Raw genomic sequence first — 17,447 nt, 5'->3', positions numbered from 1 at the left:
TCTTTTAACAATCACGAACGATTTTCAAATGGTCATAATAAGGTTTACATATTCTGACAAGGATAAAACCCCAAATCAAAAATAGGGATATGAAAGAAAGTTTTTCAAAAAGAACTTTTGTATATGACGAGCTGTCGATTGATTTCTAATTTTGAAATTTATTTATTTGAATGTAAAAAACATGTTAGTTCCGAATTGCAATTTGTAAATTAATTTCTGAATAAACTTTAAAACTAAAATTGAGCAAATAGTATGTGTCACAGAAAATTAAATCTGCGTTAGAAACATTATCATTTCATCTCTTCTTAAATTTGAAACTTTTATTAATTTTTTAACTATTTCTTAATTTTGATTATGAGGTCTTTTTAAGCAACTGTGTACGCTTCTAACGCAGCGGGTGTTGACGTAGCTGCCGCTTAAACCATCATATTTTATCGGCTGCTTGGTAACCCGCAGGTCCCGAAAGGCGCCAAAATAATTGTCTTGTTGACAGACAATAACTTAAGCGATGCGCGACTCTGGAAAACTTTCCATGATATAATCTTCACAAGTCTATAAATAACCATGTAACGTTATGGCATTCCGGATGAAACAGCCATGCGATTAACTTCATCTAAGTCCAGAATAGTCCTTAATTTCAATTGGAATAAATAACTTCTCTATCATATAGGTAGAGAGGTTATTTATAAGATTATCTACATCAATTTCTGTTCCTAAAATGGTGACCCCAACGTGATCAAGCTATGATAAAGCATGAATCTATTTTAGCAACCATCGTGATGGCAACCGATGTTCTGGCGAACTGAAAAAGTATTAATCTTGCATTAAACAACAGCTGATGACTGCATCCACTGGCTCAAATGCTAGTTGTTAAAAATGTTAGTTACTCCCACGGCCACAGTCAGTTAGCCAACGTGATCAAGTCTCAGCATCTTGGATAATGCACAGCTGAAGTAAAGCACGACACAGAAGCCTTAGAAATAATGAGTTTAATTTCATTGATATAATCAGAAGAATAAATAATATAATTGATATAATCATAAGAAGTGACCTACCGTTTGCTAGAAAAAATATTGCAGGCAGGAAAATAAAATTTAAATCAGCGAATTAGATAAGAGGAAATTAAACACAATCAGAAAATGCAGATTGAATCAAGATGTGATTATGATATTTTATACATCCATATTTGTGTATGGAGGATAGTTTTGCGCTGGGTAATTAACGACTTCAAAGCTTTTACCAAGAAACTTTCTACTTTCAGCACTATTATAAAACTTTTGTTTTATCATTAAAAACCAGCTTAAAGGGACACCGTGAATACATCTAGAAGATGCGCTTACCGCATCCGAAAAGGCTGTTGAGGAAGTAACTGTTCCAGATTGGAATATCTATTTTGAAAATTCAGTATCAAACTTCCTACAAACGCAAATTTAAAAAAAAATTTAACCTTTAAAACATTCTTACCTTTTTGTGTTCATAGTGGTGAAATAAATTTATATCTACAACTTTAAATTTCAAAAGCTCTATTTTATTGTGCAAAAACAGCAATTAGAAATTACTAAAAAAAATCTACTTTATCTATCTGTCGTACATATTTAAGAAAAAATATTTAAAATTAAAAATTTGATGTCTTGCCATGTCACTAAAAGATAATGCCAGAAAACTTTGACATTTTGAATTCCTCATCATGAAACAGAACAATAGTATAGTAGTTAACTAAACAGAGAGATAGTACAATGTTGATGTATTTACTAATACCATTAAAGAAATTTGCCTAAAATTTGACAATAAACATAGAGTATTTAAAATGTTTATTACATTGTCTACGGCGATTAGAAGAAATTGGAAAGGTTACATAAGATTTACAAAATATTTTTCTACGCATAATTCGGCAAATGATGCAATTATTCTTAGTGATAAATGTGTGAAAAAATTGAAAGAGTTATGTGACAGTAAAACAAATTTTCTAAGATTGTGTGTGGAAAGTGGAGGATGCTCCGGATTTCAATACAAATTCGATTTAGACAATAAATTGGCTGATGATGACAGGTTATCAAACAATTTTTAATCATTTATCTTTTTTAGCTAAACTTTTATAAACCGTATTAGCTGTACACTACTGTACTGTGTTTTCAAAATTCGGTTTTGCCCCATTATCATCATTATAAGTAATAAATCCTGGATCTGATATGAGCTTCATTTTCTAAAGTGACTTGTATGCAACTTAAAAACGCAACACCAATTCACATTCCAATTTCTTGATTATAATTAAGGTAATTAGGCTAACAGGTATCTTTACTTTTTTACGAAACAATAATTTTTTTTAGTAAAATATGTATGCTCCTGGTAAATGAACTATGTATTACATCAACATTTAATTTTTTGATTTGTAAGCATGGTGATATAATTGCACATATTTATATTTTATAAAATATCTTTGGTCTTTATATTATAAGAGATGACAATTTTATTAAATATTTATTCATGAAACATCTGCTCAAGAAATTTACCCTAGAATTATTTAAAAAAATTTATTGGGCTTACTGTGATTTGAGCTGTTGGAAATTAAAACATATTTTTGAAAACCAAAAAATAAATTTTTGGAAATACTGAACATATTGGCTAAAAATTGGGTTCAAACTTGAGGCTGCATTTTAGTATTATAAAATACAAATGAATATTAATATTTAAAGGCGGCAATATTTAGAAATGATAACAAGCACAAAAATCCCTTATATAACATATTGTATGATGGGTGCAATTGGGTGCATGATTAATAGTGAATAGCATCTTACTGCCAGTTTATGATAAACATTTATTAGTCATCCGCTCACTAGTACTAGTCAACCAGTAACAACTTAATATGATATCCAAGCAAAATGTGATAATAGTATTGGCAGGAGATCTCATGGCTACACCCTCAAAGTTTCCTATGGTTTTATTGCAATTCGGTAGAATATTTTGTAACACTAGAATATACCTTTTCTTTAACTAATCCTATGCAATATTATCATTCACATACTTATTTCCTTAAATAAAATTGTGAAAGTAAAATTTGAATTTATGCTTGTGACATTATACCATGTTATTTAAACCCACCATTAGTATTTTCTGTTAGAATTGGTGAGTATTATTTAATTTTAATAGAACAGTTATGTAAAATAAAGTTTGTGTAAAATTCTTGTGTATCAAAATATTTATTATATTATTCCTTTTAGAAATATATTAATTTCAAATTATATATTGTAAACAAGTTTAACTCAACTATCTAAAGAATTTTCTGCTAAATTTATCAATTTGAATTACTATTGTTTGGAATTTAGTATATTTTGAGTATCATATTATATTTAAGAATTTCATACTTGTTCTGTTATATAGCTAACAAATTCTCTTCTAATTCTGTTATAGAAATAACAAATATTTTCCTTTCATCCATCCATGCTGAAGAACTGTTTACACAGATATTTTATTGTCTTGTCTTGTTGCTGCAGTCTCATTTCCACAACTAAGAGGCACTGCATTTATTTTGCATAGTTCTTTTTCTGTTATTTACCAAGATCTGTTAGTCATTTATTGAATAAAATATTTGGTTAATTTGGCGTAACATTTCATTAATTTTGTCACCTACAGAACAAAAACTTTTTTGTCTTGTCTTATTTTACCATATACTATCTTACATATTTTGTGGCAATTACCATCTTCTTGCCACATTTAGTAGACCTGAGCTTATTACAGCTTCAAAAATTTTAATTTGTAAATAAATTGCAATTCTTCAGTATACATAATTTTTCAATTGGACATACATTTTACATTTGCTTATTATTTTTTCTTTATGTGAGCCAACAGATGCCCATTGCTAGGCATAAGCATCTGCCAAAGATTGTTTTTAATGATTGATCTAGAACTGTTTGCCTCCAAAATCTTTAAATAATACATTTGCAAATCACTTGTTTTGATTTCTTTTTGCCTTTTCTTCTTTTTTTAAATAAATAAGTTTAAATTCTCAATTTATTTAATGATGATCAAGACACCTCTTATCAGTATCACCTGTAGTCAGTCCATTTTATTATATTTTATGGAATAAGGGAAATAGAAATCACCAAGTGTTTTACAATATTTGATTTTGAACACATTTGAGTGTAGTTTACATCACCAAATCCACTAATAAATGCCTGAAATTTAATTAATTTAATTTTGAGAACTGTTTACAATAAGGCATTGATAACTACATTAAGAGCTTTGCACATAACTTACTTCATAAAAAGATATATGCCTTTTTAGTTTTTATTTTTATATGATTGGAGTGTTGGTTTTCTTCCATTTTGATTTTCCATATGATGCAAATTAATAAATTACATAATTTTATGCGAGTAAAATATAAATAGTTGTTATTATTAATTGTTTCAGAATATTTGAAAAAGATGGCGTGAAAGTAGTTGTTGATGAAACCTCTCTGGAGTTTATTAAGGGAGCAACAATTGATTATCACACTGAACTCATTAGGTCGGCCTTCAGAGTAATTCAGAACCCAAATGCAGATATTGGCTGTTCATGTGGAGCTAGCTTTTCTATAAAGATAGAGTAGATAAGAAGATTAAGCATAATTTAATTGCTTTGATAATAAATTATTTGTTTACTTAATATTATAGTTTTTATTTATTTGGTGTCCTTTTCTAGAAGAAAAATGTAGTTTTACATTTTGATTGTGATAGTTAAATTATTTTTTGAGTAAATAAGTTTTGTTACAATATCCTTTGTGTGTTTAATGTGTAACAATTAAAGCTATGTTAATAAGTGCTTATATTGATTTATATGTGATTAACAACCTGTAAGCATTATTTTTTATTTGTAAGCACTTAATTTCAAAGAGTACTAAATTGTATTTTAATTTTTCGATATTTATGTTTACATATAAAGAAATAATCAAACATATACAAATATGTTTGATTATTTCTTTTATGCTATAAAAAAAATCCTAAATAAAAAATAATTTTCATATTATGATCCTATGATCTGAACATGAAACAAAATCAAAAATAGAAAGGAAATGAGCTTAATATTCAGCCCTTTATTGCTTTAACACCTATTAACTTTTAACCAATCCCCTTGTTTATGTTCTGGAAAGATATCTATCCATATTCTACATAGAAGATTTGAAACAAAAGTGCTAATTAATAAATTTCACACATTTTCATCTCCCACTACATTATTTTTCTGTTATTTTTTTTGTTATGTTTTTATTTCATAAAATTATAGTAAACCACTTGTTTAAAGAATGAAGGACCTAAACATGTGGTCTTAAGTTTCTCAAGACTTAACTAAAAATCTTTGTATAACCAAAAAAAGCAAGTATAAAAAAATATAGAAGATAAATATTTCATTTTGAAATACATAATGTTTGACGTCAAATTCAGATTCAAAATATTTCTGAGAAAAAAAATATTATTTATTATAAATTTATAATAAATTATAAAAAATATTAATTAAACTAATTCACAATTATTTATTAAAAACACATATTAAAGAGAACATTATAAACGAGACAGTAAGGATTTCAGTATGCAAGCAACTTTAGGGATAGATTTAAAGCCGGATTTTATGCCCAAGATTTGCTAAGCTGTTCATTTGATTTGCGAATAAAAATAGTTTTATCCTAGAATTTCATAAATGTTAGGGACATAAATGTTTGAAATTCGAAATATTTATGTTAGATAGTAACGCTCTTAGCCGCACTTGGTGCTATATATATTACTCGCTGTCCATCGCCTGCTGCGCCTACTTTCAATAAGCCTTCGCGTTTTTTACCCCGACTTAACCCCTCTCGCGGATTGAATATTTCTTCTACTCGGCGACAGTAATATCCCTACCAGATTTCAAGCCCTAAATATTATGGTTCCAGAGATATGATGATGGATCCATACACAGGTGGAAATCTCTATATGAACGTCTAAGTCACCTTGTTCTTGCCGTTTAATCAAAGTAGTATATTAACCAAACTATCAAATACATTTTATGCTCCTAGACTGCGTCGCTTGCCTTGTAGATGTGTGTTAGTTTGTCTTTAATTACGTTTTATTATTAATTATTACGTCGAAGTACAGATTTGTCTATGTCGAAATGTACAGTTACGTCTGTTTGGTCAAATGACGGAACTGACAACATCGATCATAATAGAATCAATGGCTTCGCTAATCAGCGATAAAAAAACGAGACCAACATTCCTCAAATGATGTAGAGCAATTGTAACAAACATAATAGAACGAAATAAAAACTAACAATTTAAGGAAAATGTAATGGAAAATAATATGTATGTAATTGTAAACAATAAAATTAGTACAAAAAACATACGGTAAAAATCAAGCAAAAAAAAAATTGAGGGACGAGGTGACGAAAGAAATGCGTTGAATAAAAGGGAAATTTAGGAGAAATGTAGAAAGAAAGAATAAGAATGGAGGATCATAAGACGAATGAAAGAATAGCGCGCAAATAAAAAACACTGAAAAAATCATTAAAAGAAAGAAAACGTCTCTGTCCCACCAAAAGTTAGGGCTACGAGAGGCAATAGCGGGGGCCATTAAATATGAAAAAAAAATATCGATCATCATGAAGCTGAGGCTTTTGCGAAAAATAAGTATCGAACTTCATGAAAAGCGTCTTAAAAATAAGTGATACTTGTGACTTTTTCCTATCATAGTTTTTTTTTCTAACTATTACTTATTAAAACATGAGTGTTAATATCTTTCACTCTGCAGCATTATTTATTTTTCAAATTTGAATTTGATGATGTTCTCTACATTGTCTCTCTGATTGCACTTTTGCACGGCCAACTTCATACTGGACTGCGAGTTTAGCACGAGACATACATAATCGAGTTAGTCCAGCCGACTTGGAAGTTGAAGTGGCATAGCGCACAGAACAGATGACCGCTGCAGCCTATAGTCGGATACTGTTACCACCTGATGCATCGGAATCTATTATAAATACAATTATAAAAATAAAGAAACAAAAATTAGAAATCATCGGACATTTGTAAACAGGTAACCCTCCTGTAAAAAGATAGTTAGTTTTCCTAGAAAATGAGATCCAGAGCTAGTGCAATAATGGGCTTACATTCCAAAAACTAAATAAAAACTGTTTTTAATTAGAAATAAATTATTTTTTGTAAAAATCTAAATGTTTGTACACAACAAAGTAAAATAAAATTAACTCAACCCTAACATAATGGCACCGATTTAATTTTCTGACGTTTCACGCATGTTTTCCGTTTCAACTGAAGAGGGCTATATTTTCTACCAACACGCATTTAAGGTTGATTTTTTAATTTCTTTCAGCTACAAAGATGTGATTTCGATACAGTGCTTGATTGCAAATTTCGTCCAAGCTTTCAACACACTAATTGATTTCAGATCGGTTGTATCTAAAATTTACTGTAAGGATCTTCTTACATAAAACGTTTTGAAGGTATAAATAATACCTTGATCCAATGGTTGGAGCAATGAAATAGTGTGAGGTGGTAGGAACACTATTCTGCCGTTGGGATGAGTCAACTCTTGTGGGTGGTATGGCATTAGCTAACAGTGGCAGCGCCCTGAAGCCCAAATTTTTCTCCCATAATAAGGACGCTAGGCACAAAATAATTTGCAAACCGATCTTTAAAAAAAATATTTTTACCCAAGCTTTTGGATTTGGCTACCTGCATCATATTATTACTTACCTGAATCAAAAGCGTAGTATAACAACTTTTGTGCTAGTGTAAAATGATAGCAGATTCGGGTGGCACGGTTTATACAACTGAATTTATACTGACTTCGAACAGTGTTTGAGTAGTGTGCCTACGACTTCTAAGTCTACAAAAAGCTTAAGATTCGAAGATAAATGCAACTTGCATTGCAGGAGGGATGACTTAAATAAATGAAGGTTTGTCTAATAATTGCTAATAAATAGGGGTACGGAAATTTCGTATTTACGAAATAGATGCGAATAAATGCGAAAATTTCTTATAAATGCGAATATATGCGAAATGTGTGCAATTTTTCTGTTTTTCAAGATCATTTTCAAATGAGTTAATTGATGAATATACGCACTTTCATAGGTAAATTCGGTGATGTCAACCCCGTATCATAGACCCCTAAGGCCTACGGGATATATTTCTTGGCTTACTTATCAGTTAAGAAGCTCTTTGTTTTGTGTAAAAGACCTCTGGTCAGTTGAAAATCCCTAATTTTTAGAAAAACGCCTTATCTTTTTTTCGAACTCTGCCATCAATGGGCTAATCCATGAACTCATTAATAAAAATATAAATCATAATATGCATGACAATTTGTTGGCCGTCAAATGCAACTTTTCGTCCTTTGATGGAGCAGAATCTAATACAGAGTATTTGACATCCAACTTTACATAGTGGACGCTTAACTCATCTTTAAAATATACAATGTCGTCGTAACAAACTAAAAAAGAATGCTTAAGGTTGCGAATATTAATTTTTTTACGATTTTTTAATTAACTAAACGTGTCAAATGTTAAGTCATGCACCTTTAATTTTGAAAAATTTTTGTCGAAAAATGCCTATTACCCCAAATTTAATAAGTTTTAAAGTATAAATGCGAAATTAATGCGAAATTTGCAATGTTTGAAAAATTTAAATGCGAAATTGGTGATTTTTTTTGGCGAAAATTCCGTACCTCTACTAATAAACCTTTCCAAGCTCTTGGCCGGTTGTGCTTTCCGGACATTTGTAATGATACCTGCACGGCACACCTGAGTGTATCTGTATATAGTATTGCGCATGTTTCGGTGATTAAATTATAAAAACGAGCTATGACCGTGGGTGTTCCTCGAAATCTGATCAACCTTATCTGTCTCCATCCATCCTCTGCACCATCCGATTACTTTTTTATTTCCAATTCTTTTATTTGTTCAAAGCCTTTTCCTAAATTTCATATGTCACTATTATTAAATCTTTTTCAAAAATCTTCTCAACGGAAACTCATGACAGGTCATTAAAAGACACTGGATGCAGGCCGCTTTCAACCGCTTCTATTAGAAATCATTTAGGGAAGCTTTTGCCCAGCCGAGGAGACAGTGACTTAAATGATGATGCCAGCATAATTTTTGAAAAAGTGCTCATTTACATGATTTTATTGACATTTAAAAAGTTTATTTTTTGTGTTAGTAGTAGGTTAGCTCATACTTTCCTTCTATATAAGTACTACGATGAGACGTGTCCCAATGTACGTGTGCCTACTGTAAAGCATAGGTCTCTCCCAAAGATATCGCCACGCTTGGCAGGCGGGTTAGCGATTGCAATGTTGCATTATACTACGCAAACGACGCTGCTGATCATTCTCTGGAAATTTGTTTGTAAGCAGTGGGAATCCTGTATAATCACTGCACTAAGTGTGAATTATCTAATGTTGTATTCCGGGAATTGAACCTGCGATTGCAAGTCTCAGTCCTCTACCACAAGGCTGCCACAGCTTGTTTGGAATGTTACAAGGATACTTTTACCCTTTTAAAGCTTTATAAATACATAATAAATTTGTGTTATATTAAATTGTATTACTACACATGGCAATATTTTGTGTTTCGATATAACATTAAAACTTATATTTAGTTATTAATATATAATAATAGTTCTTTTGCTTCTCTTAAATGCTACGTTTTAATATCTGATCTAGAACTTAGTCTATTTTTTATGTTATTACTTTGAATATCATCAACTGTTTATTGATTTCAATTTTTTTTCCCGCTTAGTAATTTGGTTAACCTTTATTCAAAAACATTTTGAGTTAGGTTAGCTATGGTTTAACATCAAGTCCGATGAAAATGTTTTAACCAGAGTTTTATTATGATAATCAAAAATCTAATTATGCATTTTAAGTAGAATCTGATTAAATTTACACCAATTGTAAATTACTTTTTATGCTGTACTTCGTTTATTTATTAATGATATTTTTGCACATAAACATGAATTTATCTCTTTAGAATCAATTATGTAATTATATTTGAGATTGAGAAACGTTGATGGAAGCCCAAACGTTGTCAAGCTTAGGTGTGGGTAAAATTAACTTAGTTTCATTCTTCGACGAGGAATTGACAGCAGATCTGTAACGAAAAATATAAACATATCTGTAACGAAAAATATAAACATATCTGTAACGAAAAATATAAACATATTTACTTATTTAATGCATGGTGTTTTAAAATAAGAACAGTATTTTTGTACGAATATGAATAAAAATTGTAGAATCATAATATTACTGAAAGCGCTGTACCACGCTCTTTGTATGTGCACGAAAAAAATATGGGAGAGTGTCGGCTGCATCATTCTGCCATGCCACCGTCAACGTCCTTCACCCCGCGGCTCTTTTCTAACGCCTGGTACAGCGGTTTCGGTAGCGCTATAATTATCCGCGACGGTACTAATGATTTTTTTTTGTATTTCTTAAAAATTAAATAGTAGAGTATACAGAGACAATTGTAAGCCTTTCAGAGAAATTCTACATGGGGATACAGCAGGGACAATAAAAGAGTTTTACTCACTAAAACACGTTAAAGAACACCGTGAAGAACATTTTTGACGCCTTTGGTCAAAATTAGGCAGTGACCCCGTACCTCAAAGTCTTGAAATAGAGCCATAGCTCCGCATCCGTTGTCATAAACACACACACACACAACAGCTAGGTTAGGATATATATGTGCGACGAATCACAACGTATCCTCTGCCAAGGCTTTTTTAAGGGAGTTAAAGCAGGGCATAATATAACCTCCTTGGACGTTCAGGCTGCGGATAGGAAGCTCCGTTGTATAACTGATAAATGTACTATACGTTACAGAATAAAGTTGAGTTATTTTTAAATAAATTAGAAGTGTTATTTTGATTTAAATAAGAAAGGTATTATTTAAAACCTCTTAACCTAATGCAAAATTTCATTATATGAAGTTGTTTTGTCAACGATATATAATAAATTTAAAATAATTGTTCGAAATATTACTTAATAATATTAAAAAAAACTGGAATACATATTTTAAATGATCGCGATATGAATAAGAAACCAGTTTGTGGAAATTTTATGTTTAAATATTCGAGCGCACGAAGCTCCATTCACTACAATCAAAACATACTAACGTGATATTAAATAAAAGAAATTACAGTAATTTAAATTCTACTAAGAAAAAAAAAGTTAGTGCGTAGGGATCTTTAACTTAATACAAATCCCTCGAAATTATTGTTTTATCAAAGAAATAACGCTGGTTTTTTGTTAAAGTCACGTGTTTGCAATACTTCGTCAGAAACTCGTACAATCTTCCTTTGTATGTATTATACATTATATGTCACACATGCTCGTGTCATGTATACAAGATTACATTGACTTTATAGGCTAAAGTATAACGTCCGTGCCTGTCTTTGTCCGCCGTCTTCATGTAAGAAGCAATTTCATAAAATACGGGATTCCGTAGGTTGGGTTTATTAATTATCATTATGAGCCAGTAGATGCGGCGTGGGCAGGACCCCATTAGGTGGACTGACAACATAATTAAGTTCGCTGGAAGTCGCTGAATGCAGGCGGCGTAAGACCGGTCATTTTGGCGATCTTTGCCGAGGCCAGTCTTCCAGTGGTCGTATCGGCTGAAAAGAAGAAGAATTATCACCACTTACTGCTGCAATTCCTCTTTAAAAGAAAGGACATCATTGACTTTCTTCACGTTATGTGGCGAGTAGCGATTGTAGAAACCCCAGATGCTGTTCATCAGCTTGCTGTTGTATTTTAGCGGGGTCAGTCCTGTAACTGAAAATGTATGTATGTGTCATTAAAGTTCTACTTTGTTTACAACACAAAGATATAACGTAAATTTAAAATAATATTTAGACATGTGACGTTTCTTTTTTAATCAATTTATTGTTATACATAAATAATGTATTAAATTATTTTATAGAATTTAATTTGGAGCTATAAGAAAGTTTTACTTTACAAAATTATTTAAGACTTTTTATTTCATTCATTAATAATGGCTTTGGCTTCGTGTGATATAGTGAATACTAGTTTGTATATGTATATGTTGATTTTTTATCAAAATAAAGGTTATTATTATAAAAAGTGTCCTGAGACGTTATAATGTCGAGTTGTGAGATATATAATGTCTTGATTCAGAAACCGTTGCTATCGCAGGATATAACCTCGTGATAAAATCTGCTCTTCAGTAGACCTACGTTGAATCGTCTTACAAAGTTGTGTTGAACCACTTATTTAAGTTTATGAACATCAACAGATTATTAATAAAATTAAAGTTAATTTATGTTAAGGATGCCATAAGTTAGTACAACTTTGTGTTGTCCATTAAAACATTTGGCTTACTATCAGCGTTGAAGAATTTATTTGCAGGGTTCTTTTTATCAATGTTTGATATCTTCATGTCGCGCTCGGCTTGGCGAATGCGCCCAGCGGAGAACGCTGAGGGGGGAATCGAAGCCATGGTATTCTTTTGGCAAGCTGTGAATTAAAAAAAATGGAATGCATAATAAAACAATTAGTTTTTAATTTAAGCGTATTAAATTTAGTTCTTTAAAAATAATTTGAATTATATTTTATAGCATAAAAAGGTAATCTTATTTTTTTAAATTGTTAGTTCGGCACAAAGCTTATTAAAGCATAGACAGTGAAGCATTAATGTTAAAAAAGAGCCGACGACATGAATGGGGTATTACATTTTACAAATACACATTGCTATGATACAATAATATGCAACATTAAGATATCAGGAAGCTTTCAAAGCGATGAAATGTATTTAAAATCGACGCAATTATTGGTTACCTTCACACAGTTTGAAAACTATTTTGTCAGAATTCGAACTTATGCAGGCTTCGCCCCGTTTATTGCCTTTGAGGCACGAGCGGACGCTGTTGAAGACGTACAAGTGGTGAACACGAGATAGCACCATGAAACCTTTGTGTGTACAATGCAAGAAAAAAAAGGCCGCGGCCGTTTGAGCACAAAAACACGACTAGAGGGAGACGTGTCAGATATGCTACTGCTTGAGACGGCTGCGAAATACTGACCCTAATGGGAGTTATCGGTCTTTACCGGCGTAATGGGTCATTTTAAGATAAAGCGTCGACTGTACTAGGTATTCTATGATATGGTCAGCATGTAGGTATCCAAATGAATTTGCCTGTTTTTTGTTATTTGGTTATTGACTTCATTATAAATTTAACTTATTATTATTATTATTATTCTTAAGATGATTGATGTTTTCGTGTATCGAGTACCGAAGGTACTAAAATATAACGTTGTAATATAAAGTTTGTAGCTTTAATATTCAATTACACTTAGTATAAATATGTTACATCTTTTGAAATATCATCTTCAAAATCAGTTTTTTATTGCAATTACATCTTGTTTTGTTTGAGCAATGGTAGCCCTGCGGTAGAGGACTGAGACTTGCAATCGTAGGTCGCGGATTCAATAGCAGCGATACAATCTTATAAAATATTCACTTAGTGCAGTAATATATAAGATTGTCTCTACTAACAAGAAATTATCCAGAGGATGAGCAGCAGCGTTCGTTGCATAATACCATAAACGTGGCGATTAAGATATTTCCTACCCAATAGATATCTTTGAGGAAGACCTATGCCTTGCTGTGAGCGTCTGTTTATGGCATGAAATGGCGTTCCTGTTATATTTAGTTTATAAAGTTTCCTTGTACATTTCTATTTTTAACAAATTCATTAAAATATTAAGCAAAAGGTTTTCTTGAAGATTTTTTTCATGTTTCGTATATTGCTTGTATATTATGTTATATATATATATATATATATATATATATATATATGTTACGCACATATAATACACATGGTTGGTTTGCAATCATTAGCATGTCCAATGTTGCAGGTTCAATGCCCACACGATATTAATGTTTCTATATCTACAAGCTTTGAATTTGTTTCTATGCGGCGTTTGTGTCTGTCTCTTAAAATATTTTTAAGTAAACGCTAGTGAAGACTCCGACATTACTTCGCCGGGGTCACCTAACTTATTTCCTATCACATGATCGCATTTCTTGACCCGCGAGCCCCTGATCTAATTTGGTTGTACTTATTAATTTAATGATAAGCTCATATGAAGAAAAAAATATCAAAAAATCCACATATAAAAACATCTCACGCATCCGTTAACTAAATTTTCTTTAAAATGTGCACAGTTGTTTTAGTAATTTAATTATTAGAGCACGGTTAATGTTAAAGGTTAAAATGCACGAAATCTTAATTTTAGTGTTTTCCTAGCCTTCTAATGAAGAAAACAGACCAGATTTTTTCTCAGAGAAAGGGTTTTTTTAAGTGCATTATCGCTATTTGCCGTTTACATTAATAGCTTTAATGGACTTCTTAGTTAATTCTAATTTGTATCGCTAGAGTTTTTTGTTTATAATTTTTTTTACTTTTACTGAGCGCAGACAGTTGGAAGAGGGATTGCCGCTATTCGATACCGTCCTTTCTTCTCCCAGCTGCGTGTACCGAGAGCGTTTTATTATTATTTACAATTTTTATAGGTAAATACAGCTAAAATTTATACATGTAAACAATATAATTTAGAAGTAATATACCTATGTTCGAGCTCTACTTTAGTAGATTCGGATGGGAGGCCGCCAAGCACGATAAAAAGTATTTTTTTTCTGTCGCATTCCTTTAGATACTGTGTAAGAAGTTGTTATGAGTTTACCTTATTAATTTTTAAATTATCTGTTATATAATGAACAGTGCGTTGCTTACAGGATGTAGGTCCCAGTTTTTTTTTTATTCAACATACTTTTGGGTGCAATATTAATTTCCTCAGATATATTATTTAGTTTACGTTTGTAATTTGTTTCTTAACTTCTTAGATCACCTTTTAAGTACTAATTATACGTGTAAGGCCAGATATTTTGTTGTAACAAACAGAGTAGTTTTCGTTGTAACTATTAACAGCCCAGTACACAAAAATTCGACTAATATCAACTGGATTAAGAGTTACAAAAATTAGATATCGCTCCATGGCTGTTTTTTGTAAAGCAATTTGGTTTTGGCAAAAAGAATAAAAACAAAGGATATTGTTACAATAATGAGATATTATACGTTTAAATGTTATGTTATTTATTTTTCTCACAGTATTTATTGCCAGACTAAGTATATATACATAAATAGATAAATTTCAAGTACAGAATATTAGATCGATATCTCTTCATTGAAAGAATTGGGAATAGTTGAAATATGAAAACGATATTTCCTTTTGTTTAAGAGAAAATTAATGTTCTACTCTATATACTGAGCTGCGATTTTTTTTATGTCCGTTACTCGCACGTGATCTTTCTGCTATTAATACAGTCTCTTAAAGTTGTGCGGGTTGTAATTACATACCGCGCGAATCTAGCGCATGTTGGTGAATGTCACACACCCTTCGATTTTATCCTTTTATGACATGCCGATTTCTTTTAGTTGCCTTAACTTCAATAAACCGAGAAAAGTATTCGTGAAAAATGTTTTTTATTATTTACTTATTTCTACTCTTTTTTCAGCTGATTGACGTCCATTGCAAGACATAGGCCCTAATATCGTTATGATAACTGGACCTGTGCTGCCCGCACTCGGCGACTTTGCGTGTTCAACTATGTCATAGGTCAACTTTAACTATGTCATAGGTCAACTTTAACTATGTCATAGGTCCACCTAATGGAGGGCCTGCTCACGCAACGTCTACCGCCTCATGGTAGCCTATCGAGAACCTTTCGGCCCAAATTCTTCAATTTCTACTCATGTATTCTAAATATTTCTTAAGTGCCTTTTCCTTGTCTTATTACTGACATAGGAAGCGTTATTTTTAGTTCTTTTGTGGAGAATATTTTGTGTTCCACAATATTCCTACTTATAAAATTAACAAACAGCATATCTACCAAAAATTAAAACGAAAGTTCCGGAATAATTTTTGCTTCATTTATATAATGCTGGCTACTTATATTAATGTTTTAAGAATGTGTAATAACTATAGTTAACCTGTCGTAGTCATAAATAATTTTAATCGATAACATTATTAATTATAATCTTGAAAGTTTTGTATTTTATTTAACTAGAATTTAATTTACACTGTCAAAATGATTTACAGTATCTAACTGTCACTATTTCTGAAAACCTATAACAATTATAATGTAAATTTTACGGCCCACTAAGAAAAAAAATTTCAAGTCAGATTGCACAGGTTAATAAGAAGGTTTTATTACTTACGTTAGGTTAGGTTATTATTTTACGCCTTTACAGGCGGTTCTCAGTACTGGCAATTTCGAATATTAATTTCCTGCAGTTAAACCATTTTAGTTTAGAATTCTAGAATTTATTTCATATTCAAACTCAGAAATATTTCTGTTATGTATATAATATTTAATTGTTCATTGATATCATTTAATATTTCATCGATATGTTTTTTTTTTCAAAACGAAATAATTTTAGAATACGACTTTTACCGAGGAACCAACATTGCCGGAACCTGCTCGAAAAAGTCCATGACGTGTTAAGTACACGTTATTAATACCACGCCGGCTACCGCAACACTATGCGGTTTAGCATTGAGCCTTCCTGTTCTGGAAATTTTAATCTAAAGGAGAAATCTAGTGAAAGACGGAGTCGATGCCAACAAGTTAAAGGGGATCCATCTTAAAGCACATGTGAATTAGCTACAGCCATTGGTGTAAATTGATAAATAATATTACAACACTCAATTCTTCACATTCTTTTTAATTTCGTTATGAAACTACAATTTGAAGATTACATATCACCTAACGCGTCTATTTTTTAAATAGTATTGATGGTGATTGAAACATCGTCTAAATTCAAGCGAATATTAAAAAGTAAACCTTATAAAGGGCCAAACCTACTGTTTGCCCATTTGTAGGTTATGTCTTGAATATTACATGTGCAAACGTAATATTTTATATCAGTCAGCATATAGATTATTTTTAAATAACATTTTTTATATTTGCAAAACAATATTTTAAATTAAATATTTCAGTATCTTTTTAAAAATCAATTTCCACGTCTACATTAGAGACACTGCATACAAGAAATCTCTATGCAGTAGAGATACTATTAACGGTGAATGAACTTTATCGATCTGGGAAAGTGCTGAGGTAGGTAACAATAAGTCTTTCGCAGGCCACCCTCGTCCTCTGGTTATTTAGTACTTGGATGAAGATTTGGCGATAACTTTCTTTAAAAACTAATCTACTAAATAATGAAAGTACTAAATATATTCGAAAGACAACTATATAAAAATAAAATAATTCTTGAAGATATAATACAAGGTAATGTATTATATCTTTATAAATTCGTAAGGGTGAAGTAATTTATAAAATAATTCTTAATACAAGCTGATTGGTTAAAGATGTAAAAGCTTTGAAGGGGTGAATACATGGCTAATTTA

The 17,447-nt window shown here is 31.2% G+C and overlaps 2 protein-coding genes across 2 annotated transcripts; one reads left to right on the top strand and one right to left on the bottom strand.

The window, feature by feature from the left end:
• The first annotated feature begins 1,699 nt into the window (after positions 1–1,699).
• LOC137918799 (uncharacterized) lies at positions 1,700–4,762 on the top strand. Its single transcript, XM_068761704.1, has 2 exons — positions 1,700–2,049; positions 4,408–4,762. The coding sequence occupies exons 1-2, from the start codon at positions 1,808–1,810 to the stop codon at positions 4,583–4,585; spliced, it is 420 nt and encodes a 139-aa protein (XP_068617805.1). The 5' UTR covers positions 1,700–1,807; the 3' UTR covers positions 4,586–4,762.
• A 5,058-nt stretch (positions 4,763–9,820) lies between these two features.
• Positions 9,821–13,030, bottom strand: LOC137918883 (uncharacterized). The gene is made up of 4 exons (XM_068761813.1): positions 12,813–13,030; positions 12,357–12,491; positions 11,660–11,789; positions 9,821–10,104 (listed from the first exon to the last, which is right to left on the bottom strand). The coding sequence occupies exons 1-4, from the start codon at positions 12,937–12,939 to the stop codon at positions 9,999–10,001; spliced, it is 498 nt and encodes a 165-aa protein (XP_068617914.1). The 5' UTR covers positions 12,940–13,030; the 3' UTR covers positions 9,821–9,998.
• Between the last annotated feature and the right edge of the window lie 4,417 nt (positions 13,031–17,447).

The sequence above is a fragment of the Battus philenor genome, unplaced genomic scaffold (genome assembly GCF_028537555.1).
Source record: "Battus philenor isolate CCGP_79_NKW_IND1 unplaced genomic scaffold, ilBatPhil1.0.hap1 SCAF_15, whole genome shotgun sequence".
Lineage (NCBI taxonomy): Eukaryota > Metazoa > Arthropoda > Insecta > Lepidoptera > Papilionidae > Battus > Battus philenor.
The sequence above is the reverse complement of the archived record's forward strand: the minus strand, read 5'-3'. Positions and strand labels throughout refer to the sequence as shown.

Bases quoted from the DNA above. Each gene is read 5' to 3' on its own strand.
- LOC137918799 (XM_068761704.1), top strand. From the start codon at position 1,808: ATGTTTATTACATTGTCTACGGCGATTAGAAGAAATTGGAAAGGTTAC. The intron at 2,050-4,407 runs GTTATCAAACAA...TAATTGTTTCAG, and splicing joins AAATTGGCTGATGATGACAG to AATATTTGAAAAAGATGGCG.
- LOC137918883 (XM_068761813.1), bottom strand. From the start codon at position 12,939: ATGGTGCTATCTCGTGTTCACCACTTGTACGTCTTCAACAGCGTCCGC. The intron at 12,492-12,812 runs GTAACCAATAAT...TTTAATTCACAG, and splicing joins AGTTTTCAAACTGTGTGAAG to CTTGCCAAAAGAATACCATG. The intron at 11,790-12,356 runs GTAAGCCAAATG...ATACATTTTCAG, and splicing joins TAAATTCTTCAACGCTGATA to TTACAGGACTGACCCCGCTA.